Source organism: Rattus norvegicus, chromosome 16, assembly GCF_021556685.1.
Source record: "Rattus norvegicus strain SHRSP/BbbUtx chromosome 16, alternate assembly SHRSP_T2T, whole genome shotgun sequence".
NCBI lineage: Eukaryota > Metazoa > Chordata > Mammalia > Rodentia > Muridae > Rattus > Rattus norvegicus.
In genome coordinates, this window is record NC_141549.1 from 73,018,883 (window position 1) to 73,032,742 (window position 13,860).

The window sequence follows — 13,860 nt, forward strand, 5'->3', positions numbered from 1 at the left end:
CAGGCCAAATACTGGGTACACCAAAGCCATTCCAGAATCCTCTTAGGGTTGGGGCCCTATTTTAGGGAAGACAGAGAAGGGAGTAACCACCAATGGAGTGAGTGGCTGGCGTCTCTGAGAGCCCTTGTGGCCTCTGGGTAACCACAGGAACTTACCAGATACCACTCCCACATCAAAAGTGACCCCATAGGACTCATATGGGCCCTGCTCTATGGGGCACGGAACCAACATGTGCAGGCACCAAAAGCTTTTCACGTGCCCAAGAAAGTCAGTGTGTGTGTGTGTAAGCCTCCCTTCTCTGATCCGACAGACTCTGGACTCTCTAGGGCCCAGGGCATCAGGGGTTTAGACCCTCACTGTCTTTGTAGAGTCTGAGGAGGCCCTGACACCAATGCCTGCTGCTGGTGTGTGGTAATAGGGGGCTGAGTAGTGAGGGGGAGGGATGCTGTCTGTTTGCTGATAAGCTGTGTTGAACCATCCAGGGAAAGCCTGAGCTCCCAGATTTTTCTGTAGTGTAGAGCTTGGGGCCTCTGGATATTTCCAGGGCCTGAAACCTAAAATATAATCATCACCCCTAGGATACAAATGCTATGCTGGGTGTGTAACTTGCTGATAAAGCGCTAGCCTAACCCCCAGCATAAATAGATAAATGCTACAAATTGGAAGCATTGACAAGTGCTTCATTTGCATGACGACCAAAGGCCATACTTTATCAATGACCAATGTGCATGGCATTTAGTTAAGGATATAGGCTAATGGCTACCCCTCCATGGTTTCGTTTCCCCTTGAGTTTGACCTTGGTGTCTAGGACATGCAAAGTGCCCTGCCCACTCCTGATCATCATTACCACTGCTTCTTTTGGCTGGAAGCCTGTCCAGGCAGTACTGGATGACTTCAGGCACTAGAAGAGCCGGGTGGATCTACTTTCTCCAGTACTAAAGAGCCCCGTCTAGACACTGCCCCTAACCTCAATCTGGGCACAGAGCAAACCAAAGACAGCCATGGGTCAAGGCCAAGACCAAAGGGAAGCTGTCTGATATTTTGACCGCTGCTTATCTGCTTACCCAAACTTTTCTTGTAGGTCTTGCCTCCTTCCTCTATCTATCTCTGCAAGGGCACCGGAGTTGGTAAGGAATGCACAAAACCAAGATATTTGGGTTTATATGAGAAAGATGTGATTTTGAGCTTTAGGACCAAATCTATAGGTGGAAACCTGTAACACAGTACTTCAGGCGTTTGTGGAAAAGTAGTGAAGGAGACTTGGTGGGGATTTTGTGGTCCCAGCACTCTTGCTGGAGTGCAAGGAACACAGACACTCAGACTTTCATCCATCCATTCCTTCAACCAATCACTCAGTTCTTACAGACACATGGTAGAGGGAGGCACATTCTACAGGGGAGAAGGGGAGTGGCAGGGAGGAAGGGAGGGAGGGAGTTTCAATCTACCTTAAGGACTGCTGACTACTGCCATGATATAAAATCCTATCGGTGGGATCCAAGCTCACAGAGGAAGAAAAGTACTCCTCCAAAATGTGAACAGAGCTGGGGGAGCATATAAGGTCTTGGGTTTAATACCCAATAAGTAAGTAAATAAATATATAAATAAGTAAGAAAATCCCAAAGGATTAATTCGCTATTACCATTTCGCTGGTTTCCGAGACAGGGCCTCACTGTACAATCCTAGCTCTTCTTCATCCTCCTGTCTCAGAGGAGCAAAACCTGACCAATCCACCACACATATATGTAAGCCAGTCCCCTCATGGTCCCTCCTAGTGTTAATTTGGAGCTGTCTGTCACTGTATAGCTCAATGCTCTTAGTCTCTAAGGCTATGAGGCTTTTGGGACGAGGAGCTTGTCTCTCACCTCCTTCAGGGGGCTAAATGAGCAGACACCAGCTGAGTGAATGGGCAAGCAGAGCTCCCAGGATGGAGGTGCCCAGTGGGCATAGAGTTCAGTGCAGAGCCGGCTGTGTCAAGTCAGGGCTAGCCTGGTCTACATGGCCAGTTTAGGCTAGCCTGGGCTATACCAGCCATTGCTACCTAGTGAAACCTTACCTTTAAAACAAAGCAAAACAAAACATCTTTTTAAATTCCCCTCTGTCTACTAACCCTTTGAGTCTCCAAGACCTAACTCAAGTGCGGGAGGGGGAGGAGCTAATTTTTTTGGAGCCCCTTCATTCGTTCAAACTCCAGCACTCTGCTCTGTGCTTCTGGGTCACACTTCAGAGAATCTGTTACCATGAGAGAGCAGGAAGCCTCCCAAGAGCTTGGGAAGCTTCAGGGTTCCCAGTCTCTCTGTCCTGATTCCTCTGCAGAGGTGACGGGGGGGACAGGGAGGGGCCTCCGCCCTTCAGCACAGGAGACCCCAGGCTTTATCAGCCTTTCCCACTTTGGGGCTGATGTCTCCTCCAGTCTAAAACACAGGTTTGGACTCCTCCACACAATACCAGCAAGGCATGAGTCCTGGTAGCAGTGGGGGCTGGGGTGAGAGGGGTGCCCATTCCTTTCCTTTCCTTTCCAGCTGGGAGATGTCTGGCTCCTCCACTCAGGCTACAACTCCCTCCTCAGGTCACCCCACAGCTTGCCCTCACCTGGCCCCATCCATCTTGCATACCCTGTTGTGCCCCCATCATGTCTTCCCTGAGAGAAGGCGAGGGCTGAGGGAGTGGGGCCTCAGGGTCAGCTCCCTCCGGTTTCTCTGCTTCGCACCCCCCACCCCATTGCCCTCCCTCTCCGTGGTCCAGTCCTGAAAGCAAAGGAATGTTCTGGAGTTTGGGAAGGATGGGGGCCCCTCAGAAGAGGGAGGAAGGGGAGGAGGCAACTCCGTCCTGTCAGTGTCTGAGCCCTAAATAGAACACAGCAGCCAGGCTGGGGGAAAGAAAATAAACAGCCCCTCTCAGCGGCCCTTCCTGATGGTCACCGGATTTTGTTCGGGTTCCTCAGCCCAGGGCAATTTCCCTTCGATTTTCTCCCCTCTCCTCTCTGTACAGCTTCTCCCTTGGGGGTGATGGGAGAGTTACTGCTTCTGGGCAGGCTGTGTGACAATGGGGAGTTGTGCTACCCTCTCTGGGCTTTGGTGAGGAAGCAGACGGAGGCTAGAAACTGAGTGGAAAGACCTGGATCAACTTAGAAGCAGAAGAGGGAGGGTCTTATCTCTATGACCTACGTGTGGGATAAATGCAGAAACGGTCTCTCAGTTTATAAATATGACCTCCAAATATCAGAGTCAACCTCCCTTCGATTCATATTACACTGGTTTGCCTGCATTCAAGTTCACAACCAAGGACTAGGTTGTCATACCTTTCACCAATTCCACAGAAGCCTGCAGAAAGGGCCTTAGGGTTCAGAGGGTACTTACACATATCTTGCTTAATCCAGGAATATGCCCCATCCTAGTGACTTCCCAAACCCCGTCCTGGTACCGTTTGGGGCTGAAGTATATGTATGTCTTTGGGACCCAGCCTAATAGGTCATAGTCTCTTCAATGCAGTAAATAATGGGCCAACAATCCAATTCCTGGTGGTTCCACTCTCTTCACAGGGCTCTCCAGAAACAGGACCGTGCGTTGCACCCTAATATCTGGCACCAGGAGTCTGGAGGATAGGGGTTTGTCTCACCAAGCATGGACAGTCAAAATCTCTGGCACCTGGGCTCACCACCTACAGCCCCTCAAGAAGGTGGGTGGGAGGAGTCAAGGAGGCCCTGGGATTCTCTTGGCCCTTCACTTGGGATAGACAAAGGGTCCAGGACTTCAGGAGGTGAGACCTTCAGCCCGAAGGGCTTGGGAGTGTGTTAAGAGACTCAGCCCTCCCTCATCTCCTCATCTCTGGCCTCTTCCCTCCTTTCTTTCCTTCTTTCTGTCTACTCTCCCCCTCCCCCTCCCCTGCTCACAAAAGCTCTCTGTACACAGCCACTTCCTCTGGCCGCTGTCTCGGAGCCCAGACCTTATGAGAACCATATGGGGGAAAGAGGGTAGAAGAGAAGGGGGTGGGGAGGCAGGCTGGGCCCGCCCCTATAGCCAGCATCTTTCCACTACCCTCAGGCTGTGTGCTTGGTGGTTGGCACACTTCGCCCCACACTCTCCTAACTAGATCCCGGTGGCTGCATTGAATCCCCAGACCAGTGAGGAGGGTCCTAAGGGAGATCTTTGCACATGAGCCACCTCCCTGAGGCAGGAGCATTGCACTGGGTCCAATAAAGACCCTACCTCTCCCTACCCGGGACCATCAAACTCCCAGCGTAAGAATCCACCTAGTACTGGACACATGGTGCAGACAGCCCCTTCTGCCCTGTACAGGAACATCTGTTCAGGCTGAGCAGGTTGTGTATTCTGAAGGAACGAGCAGTGATTTACCCCATGTCTGCACCTTCTCACTCAGCCTGAAATGTTCCCAGGTTAAGAGGACTGTGGTCCTGTTGGAGAGAGAGAGGGAAAGAAATGGATTTTTAAAGCGGCATTTGTGTCTACCGGATCCTGAATAGCAAGAGCCTCGTCTGGTAGAAACATCGAGATCCTACGAGCTAATTCCACACTGATCCCACCTAGCAGTCCCTCAGCCACAAAGCCTTAGATTGTGGGCCTGGGCTTGCTGATCTCTAAGAGCCTTTTCGGTGCAGATTTATGGCACTGGCTTGTGTCCTCTGGGGTCCTCCTGGGGAGATTTCCTTCTGTACTTATCTATTATCAGCCCTTCCTGGAATCCCTTGCTCTCAAGCCTCCTCCCTGCCCCCCCACCCCTCTCTAACTCTCAGAGCTAAGGACCAGAAAAAGCAGGCCTTTAGCCACTGCCCAGTTTGGGGAGGTTCCCACTCAGAACAAAATCCTCCCAATCCTCCCCAGCATAAGCTACCTACCCTAGGACCATTGCGCTCATAAAGGCTCTCCCTCTGGGAGTTTGTGCCCACAGCTGCCCTGCAGACCTGGCCGTGAGGCTGGGGGTGGGGTGAGAAATGGATCAGGAAGGAAGCCAAGAGCTCTGCTTTCCTGGAAAAGTGCAAATGGAAGTCCACCAATGGGGGAAACAAAGCAAAGGGTGGGGGAGAGGGGACCTGCAGTGTACAAAAACAGAAGGCAGACTCGAGATAACGGCCCGGAGGAAGGATCTTTCAATAAGGTAAACAGGGCTGGCTGCTCAAAGGAGGCCCCTAACAGACAGGGACCTTATCTGGCACTTTGAGCCCTAGCCCTAAGTGTCTGCCTGGCTTCTATCTTGAGGGTTCCTGTGGCTGGAAGCTGGGGACCCATTCAGGAGGGGGAGAGAAGGTCCTCGGTGAGAATGAAGCAATTGCCTAGGAGGGAGTGCACAGCCACAAGGCAAAAACAGCTCTCAAGTCCTGCGGCTCAACCTAGTGACAAGCTTAAAAAAGATCTGTGTGAGAAAAAGACTAATGTTTTGTTAGAGACAGGATCTTCCTATGTAGCCCAGGATGACTTGAAACTCACTGTCCTCCCAGGATCACAAGCACCAACCCCATACCTAGCAAGACTTCCCACTTGTAAAGGGGGGTCCTGGTCCTGGAGAGATGTCTCAGGGCGTTAAGAGCACTGACTGCTCTTCCAGAGGACCTGGGTTCAATTCCAAGCATCCACATGGCAGCTCACAACTGTCTATCACTCCGAGGTCTGACACCCTCACACTGACATACACGTGCAAGGCAAACCCCCAAACATATAAAATAACAATAAATACGGGTTTCAAAGGTAAGGGGGTTTCCATGTTCTTCCTTGGAAGCAGCAGCCCCTTTTCAGCCCTTCTGCCTTATCTCAAGATAAGTGTGCTCGGACTGAGTCTCCTTCCCACCTTCCACTGAGATCCTGTTTTGTCTTTGTTTTGTTTTTTTGTTTTTTGTTTTTTCACTCCAGAGACTGCTGGAGGGCAGGCAATTCATCAGGATCATAAATGTGGAAAACTGAGAAAACCATCGAGAGGAAGATTCAGATTCCATTACACTCCAGATTGGTGGAGGAGTTGGCTTCCTTGTCCTGTCCTTTCCAGGGTCCTGCCAGGTTGGAGACCAGTCTCTTTGGAAAGTACTTATAAGCCAGCAAGGAGAAGGGCCCAGAGGAGAGAGGAGCCTCTCCTAAGGGAAGGGCTTATGGGCTGGAGCAGGAAGGTAAGTCAAGTCCTCTGCTACTTTGTCATGATATATTCTCACCAAGAACTGGTCCCGCTCCTTTGAGTGGCGTCGATGGGAATTAGCCACGGCTGGAAAGCATTAGACGCCAAATCATTCTAAGATGTCCTGCAAAACCACTTTTCTATTTTTTCCCCTCCCTCCCTTCTGCCTTGACCATGTTAGGATTCCCTAATCCCCACCAACAGACACACAAGAGACAGCTCCCACACATGTGAGTCCTCTGAGCCTCTGGAGCCTGTGCCCATACACAAATTACCTCCACCCCCAGCCCAGCTATCGCTGTGCAGCTGTGTGTCGCAAACATTGGCCAGCTATTTCTCACAGCAAAGCATTTTTTTTCTCCTCCATAACTAAGTAGGCTGGAGAATGCCCAAACTTTCCTTTAAACATCACTACACACAGACCTACTGTGAACAGCCTTAGCAGCCACTAAGACTGCAAGCCAGAGCTTGCATCGAGGTGGGAGAGAACAAGAAATACAGCCTCCACTGCGAGGCACACGTCCCAGCTGGAGAAAATGCAGGCCAGCCGGCCAACATCACAGGCTGACCAGTTGTGTCCTGCCAGGAAGCCAGCTGCTTCTGAACCTACCAGAGGACTTACTGTATTGTTCTGGGCACAATCGAAAAGATGAAGCCAGCCCCAGTTCTGGGCGAGGGGTGGTTGGAGAAAAGGTTGCCTTCAGGGTCAGGATGACAGGGAAAGGGAAACGGCTTTTGGGCTAGATCCTGAACAGGAAAGCAAGGAGCCGCCGCTAGGGCACGACCCTTAACTCCACGTCGTGCGTGGAGCACATGGTCAGCACAGGAAACTGCTAGGGTCCGGGAGACTCTCCGTGTGCGGTTGCCGGAACTCGAGACTCGGGGTTAAAGAGCACAGGCACTCGTGGCCAGTAAAGCAAGGGCTTAATCAGGCCCAAGTTGAAAGGAGAACTACAGAAGGAGGCCGGGAGGCACGTGCCTCCCTTCAGCCAGGTTTTCCTACCAAATCTTTGAGTAATTAATCGATAAACAGCCAAATTGTTTCCATAGGGGAAAAGGAATAGGCCGGGACACCGGGCTCAACCGAAGTTCACTTCCCAAATGTGCGCAGTGGGAGAGAGCCCAAGAGGAGCTGGGACACGGGGTGTTTCATTCAGACCAGAAGCGCCTGCATTCCAAGGACAGGCTTAGCGGAGCTCAAGCTCCTCCTGCCCTAGGAAGCCGGGCTAGGAGCAGAGCTTCGCAGGCCTGGGGCGGGGCACCGCAGACTGAGTTATCCTAGTTAGAGGAGCCTTGCTAGCCGTCTGAAGCCAGCAGGCTCCGGGTCGTGCGAGCTCTGGAGCCTCAACCGTGGTGAGGACCACAGCCACTTACTGGGTCCCTGACGCCTATCAGCCTTCCCACCCTCTCAGGGCCCCGTAAGGCTGCAATGCTAGCCCATCTAGGACAAGGAATATGGGGTGGCCCTTCCAGCGTCCATTCGCACTTCACCTGTGCAGGTGAGCAGGCTTCCGCGATGCCTCTCGCTCTGGGGGGCATACCGGGGTTCTGGAAACTCCAATCTTCCTCCTACTTCAAGTTTCCCGGCAGACGCCTGGACTCAAACTTTCCCCAGACTCCTCTAAGTGGCAATATCGCACCCCCACCCCCCAACTCTCAGTTTAGATCCACTCGTTGATCTGACCCGGTACAGAGTAGGGTACTCACAGGGTGATGGTGCCATTTGGCAGAAGGCCGGGATCCGGAGGTTCGGGGAGATCCCCACCGCCGCACACCACCCTCCTTCGAGCCGGGTTGTGGGCGCCGCCACTTAGTCCCTTGGGCCGCTCCCCAGAGCACTTGCAACCGCGGATAGGGACCGGGCAGCCAGGCGCACCCCGCGTTCCAGGAGCCAGGAGCAGAAGGCAGGGCAGCAGCGGCAGCAGCAGCAAGCGCGCAGACCGCACCGGCATCCTGCGTCCCCCCGCGCCCATCAACCCATCGCCCCGCGGGGACCTACAGCGTAGGGGCCGGACGGTTCGGCGGCTGGAGGGACCCGAGCGTGCGAGAGGAGTGCTCAGCGGGAGCCCGGGACGCCCGAGGGCGGGGCGGGGGGCCATGGGCGGAGGCAAGCCTCGGGGTCCCCACTGCGGCGCCCCGGGGGCATGGCTTGCAAGCACCCGGGCCGGGCGGGACGCGGGCGTCGCTGTCAGCGCAGCGCGGGTGGCCCCCCGGCGGCGCGGCCCGAATCTCAGCGCAGCGCTCCAAGCCGACCGAAGCCTGGCCCCTGAGCGTGGCCGGCTGGCTCTGCGCGCGGCTGAGACCTAGCGGATCGCGCCGGGCTCCTGCTGCCGCTGCCCCTGCCGCAGCTCCGTGCCATGGATGGGGGCAGCTAGGCGCCGCGCAGCTCCCGCCGCCAGCCCCCGCCCGCCTCCATCACCGCCTCGTCACTCTGCGAGGCCCTAGCGCCGCCTGATACCCTGCCAGGCGGCTGCCCTCCTTCAAGAGCAAGCCTTTAAAAGACAGCTTGAACAACCAACCACCCATTCCCCGTACCCAGTCACCTACCCTGAACCAAGACTGTTCTCCAGTCTCGACTTTTTACTGGCCAGAACTCTCTCGCCCAGCTCAGACTTCTTTTTTTTTTTTTTTTTTTTTTTTTTTTTTTTTTTTTTTTCGGAGCTGGGGACCGAACCCAGGGCCTTTCGCTTCCTAGGCAAGCGCTCTACCACTGAGCTAAATCCCCAACCCCTTTGAGCTAAATCCCCAACCCCCCCAGCTCAGACTTCTAAGGCAACCATCACTTTCCACAAAATTCTCTCATCCAGCCTACACACCCCTCGCTCCTAGGACTTTTGTCGAAGTTGGGCTTTGGCTTGAGATGTCTGGTGCTCCGTGTTAGTGGTCGATCTTTGCTCAGGATCTAAGGTTTCTCCTTGGCCCCCTGACACACGATGAGCCGATCTAAAGCCGACTCTCAGAATCCTGTTCCCACCCTCAAACTTGGATTGAAGCCACAGCAGGAGGGCACAAGACTGAGACAAGGAGGCCATAGACCTTACCCTGTGAGCAGTGACCTTGCCCAGCAGGAGGTGCATGTCATTAGGCCAAGGAGAGGTCAAAGGTTAAGGCAGACACTGCCAAAGCTATCCTCCTGTTAACGTGTGTTGGGGGTTGGGGGGGCAGTAAATGAATAAGGGGGGAAATTAGAGAAGGCCCAGGGATCTATAATAGGGTATGGACAGACTGTACCACCAGCCCAGTGTAGGTTTCAGGCCCAGCCATGCCTTTTATGAGCTGTTTGACTTGACACTGCACATAACACCTAGGGGTGTGTAATCTATTGGGCCCCACTTGTCACAAGGCTGTAGCGTGAGAAGGAGGAAGAGGGGCCAGTTCTAGGTAACAGCTGACCTTTGACAGCCGGGAAGGAGAGTCAAAGTGCCTGCCTGTGAACCTCAAAAGAGCAACAGAAACGATGACCAACAACCAATGCCTGCGGGTGACAGAGGGACAAGCAGTGCCAACTGAAAGGAAGGCTGGGGTCTGAGGACCCAGGATGCTGCCGTCCCAGTTTCCCCAGAAATGATGACCTTTTAATCACTCAATAAGAACCTTTGTTGCTAGGTAGCTGGCCAGCTTCAGGCCCCGGGCAGAACTGCTCATGACCCTTCTGTGCTGACAAAGTTACCCCACCTTGGCCCTGTGGGGTGGGTGCACAGTGCCTTTTCTCCTTCTGTGGCCTGCCAGACAGATCTCCCAACTCCTTTCCAGGGAAGTAGCCCTCTCCCTGGCCCAATGGCTACAGTCGTTAGCTTCCTAGCTTTCCCTCATCAGAGGCCCTGGTCAATCCCTGTTGCAGGCTCTGTTTCCCCGAGCTTCCAAAGATAAATAAATAGTGGTTGCAAAGGGAGGAAATGAGAAATGGAATGGACACTCCCAGCAGGAGCCTTAGACGGGCCTAGTGCAGGCTGCATTCCTCAGGAAAGGGGCCTGTGATGGGCAGAGACCAGGCACACAGACCACAAGGGCCAGAGATAGGGAAGAGCTGAGGGGTCTCTCTGACCCACTCACAGCTTCTCTGTGATTTCTCTGTGCGAAAAGACAAAGGCTCAGGAGAGAGTCTCCTGTCCCTTGAACCCTCTGAAGCTCACACATTACAGATGACATTGGCAGGCTGTCGGAGGGGAGGTGCATGTGAGATTCCTGGCGGGACATTTCTGTGGCACGTCTACTCTGATGGCATCATCTTGACGTCTGCACGAAGAACAGTGTGGAGTACACCTCCATTTTGTATATAGGGAGGAAAAATTTGAATTTTGAAGAGCAGGAATGGTCACTCCCCTTTGAAATTCTTTTTTTCTTTTTAAAGATTTGTTTATTTATTTTCTATGAATACTCTGTAGCTGTCTACAGACAAATCCCAAAGAGGGCAGCGGATCCCATTACAGATGGTTGCGAGCCACTATGTGGTTGCTGGGAATTGAACTCAGGACCTCTGGAAGAGCAACAGTCAGTGCTCTTAACCGCTGAGCCATCTCTCCAGCCTTTGAAATCCTTTCTAACTGCCCCACTGAACTGCTCAACAGGTTCCCTCGAAGTCATGTTCTCCTGCCTGTACTTGTGCGTGTACAATCTTTTCGTGTTAAAAGGCTGCTGACCTACTCTGCTACTTGGGGAACTTACTGTGACTGTGTCTTTTAACACAACCAGAGTCTCATGTATCCAGGCTGGCCTGTGTCTTAGGGTTTCAATTGCTGCAAGGAAACACCGTGACCAAGATGCAAGCCGGGGAGGAAAGGGTTAATTGGGCTCACCCTTCCAGTTCACAGTCCATCACTAGAGGAAGTCAGCACAGGAACTCAAGCAGGGCTGGAGTCCTGGAGGCAAGAGCTGATGCAGAGGCCATGGAGGGCTGCTGCTTGCTGGCTTGTTTCCCGTGACTTGCTTGGCCTGCCTTATAGTACCCAGCCCAGGGATGGCACCACCCCCATGCCATGGCCTCATTGATCACTAATTGAGAAAATGCCTTACATCTGGATCTCATGGAGGCATGCTCTCGATCGAAGGCTCTCTGATGACTAACTTGTGTCAAGTTGACACACAAGACCAACCAGAATATTCTGGAATTCACTGTAGAGCTAAGGACGATTTCGAACTCCTGGCTTTCCTATCCATACCTCTCGGGTGCTGGGATCCCAGGAGTGTGCTTCCTTGTTCAATTATGCAATGCTGGGGATACATGGTACCCAGGGCTTTATGTTTGTGAGGCAAGCACCGTGCCACACTCTATCTCCCACCCCACCCCAGGCTTCTCTTTTGAAATAGAAGGGCAACTCACACTTCATTCCTATTCTCAGGCAACCTAGTTAAGGAGTCTGACCAAGTCCATATATGTTATTGGCAGGAGGATTAAGAGTTGGCCTTGACTGGCCTTGGCTACCAGCCTAGGATATCTGAATTTCTGTCTCAAGAAATGTAAGAAATCATTGTATGTATGTATGCATGCATGCATTCCATGTATGTAATGTTTGTGTGCATTCAATGTAAATATATGCGTGTGTGCGTGTGCTAAATGCCCATACCATGGCGCATCTCCTCTCAACATCATGCCAATGCCATTTGTATTCACCTCAGGTTTAGATGGTTTATGTGACAAGAGACTTTCTCCACAGACTTAGTCTGCATCACACACACACACACACACACACACACACACACACACACTCTCACACACACCACACACACTCACACACACACACTCATACACACACACTCACACACATAACACATACATACACAACACTCACACACACACACCACAACACACACATACACACACTCACACACACACACCACACACACATACACACACACATACACACACTCACACATGCACACAACACACACACTCATACACACAACACACATACACACACAACACACATACACACACAACACACACACAACATACACACACAACACACACACACGCGTGTGCACGAGCGTTGAACCCAGGGCCTCACACCTCCTACAATGCTCTACCACTGCGTCATACCATTCCCCCTCACTATACTTAGACCTTCGGCAAAAGCTATGATTACATACAAGATTGACGGACCAAGAGCAGAGATGATAACCCACCTGTTTCTAGGAAACCCAAGTCCATATATGTCTGAGAGTTCACGTACACTAGCTTACCTCCCCCCTTCCTTCCTTCCTCCTCCCCTTCCTTCTTGATCCGTCGCTAGGCACCTTGGTTCTGATTTCCTGTAGCACAGCAGGATAGCTGTTGCCTATCATAGTCTATGGTATCCTTTTGTCTTTCCTTTGTAGTACAGCGGATCAAATGTAAGGCTTGCACGTGGTGGGCAAGAATTCTTCTACTTAGTTACATGCTCGGCCTAGATGACATATTTCAGAATAGCTGTGAAAGTACCAGTCCATAGGAGTTATTAATATTAATGTGTAAGGAGTACAGAAGTGCTCTTAGTTTTCGCTTTTCGTTCTTTTGAGACAGGATCTTATGTAGCCCAGGCTGGCCTCAAATGACCTCGGACGACTGCTCTTCCTGTCTCCATCTCCCATGTGCTGAGATTACAGGCGTGTGTCATACCCAGCTTGGGAACTGCTTATTACACTAATTTGACAATTACATATTGAATACAAAAACAAAATTGGTGTGCTGTTCTGCACAAACACGTACAAATATTATATCTAAAAGTTTCTGAGTTTAACCTGGCAGCGCGACTGAACCTCCAGCATTTAGAAGACAGGAGGACCTTGAGTTGTAGAGTAGCCTGGAGTGTGTCCCAGGAGCTTGCCTCAAAGGAAGAAGAGATAGGATTTGGCTCGTTCATCTGCACGACGGAGGGAGGACAACTGAACATTTTGTTGTTGTTTTCAAACTATCTGTGTACCCATCTATCCATTATCTATCTATGTATGTGTGTTTCTGTGTGACATGTTTGTGTGGGTTTGCTTGTGACTCCCAGAAGAGGGTATTGTACACTTTCCTGGTTAGTTGCTTGTTGATTTTTATTTGTCAACTTGGCACAAGCTAGACTCCTCCAGGAAGCTAAATGTGAAGCCAGTGAAGTGGTGCCTGCCTTTGATCCCAGCCAGCACTCGGAGACAGAATTGCTTGAGTTCAGGGACAGCCTGGTCTACAGAGTAAGTTCCAAGATGGCCAGAGCGATGTAGGAAGACCCTGTTGTGAGAGAAGGAGAGGAGAGGAGAGGAGAGGAGAGGAGAAGAGAGAGAGGGAGAGAGGGGGAGGGGTGGGGGAGAGAGAGGAAAGGGGATCCTGGAGGCAGCCTTTTTTTTTATTCATTATGTATAAGTCTGTTGTAGGTGTCTTCAGACACACCAGAAGAAGGCACCAGATCCCATTACAGATGGTTGTGAGCCACCATGTAGTTGCTGGGATTTGAACTCAGGACCTCTGGAAGAGCAGTCAGTGCTCTTAACCACTGAGCCATCTCTCCAGCCCAGCATTTCTTTTTATTAATGACTTATGGAGAAGGGCCCAGCCTACTGAGCGGTGGATGGCCCCCCTGGGCATGTGATCCTAAGTGATATGAGGAAGTAGGCTGAGCAAGGTGACATGCAGAACAAGCAAGTAAGCCACCGCTTTCGGGCGCGGTCTCTGCTTCTGTTTCTGCTTTGTGCCCCTGAGGTGGAGCTGAGTTCCCGTCCTGACTTCCCATCATGATGGAGTATAAGCTGTCAGGTGAAGTAAGATCTTTCCTGTCCAGGCTCCTT

At 52.0% G+C, this 13,860-nt stretch overlaps 2 protein-coding genes across 6 annotated transcripts in view; one reads left to right on the forward strand and one right to left on the reverse strand.

Annotated features, from left to right (window-relative positions):
• The window catches only part of Adgra2 (adhesion G protein-coupled receptor A2), a 38,345-nt gene extending 29,837 nt beyond the window's left edge, over nt 1–8,508 (reverse strand). For 4 of the 6 annotated variants that reach the window (XR_015639277.1, XR_015639276.1, XM_087587301.1 and 1 more), the window contains exon 1: nt 7,825–8,508. Coding sequence is in view for 4 of the 6 variants with exons in the window: in XM_087587301.1 (XP_087443427.1) it covers nt 7,825–8,216 (392 nt within the window). In the remaining 2 variants the exon portion in view is untranslated. The remainder of the gene's footprint in view (nt 1–7,824) is intronic. The other 2 variants (NM_001433283.1, NM_001433282.1) reach the window with 1 other exon arrangement.
• Erich1 (glutamate-rich 1) overlaps nt 1–13,860 on the forward strand; it is a gene marked incomplete at its 5' end in the record, with an annotated part of 52,793,804 nt that overhangs the window by 42,148,323 nt on the left and 10,631,621 nt on the right.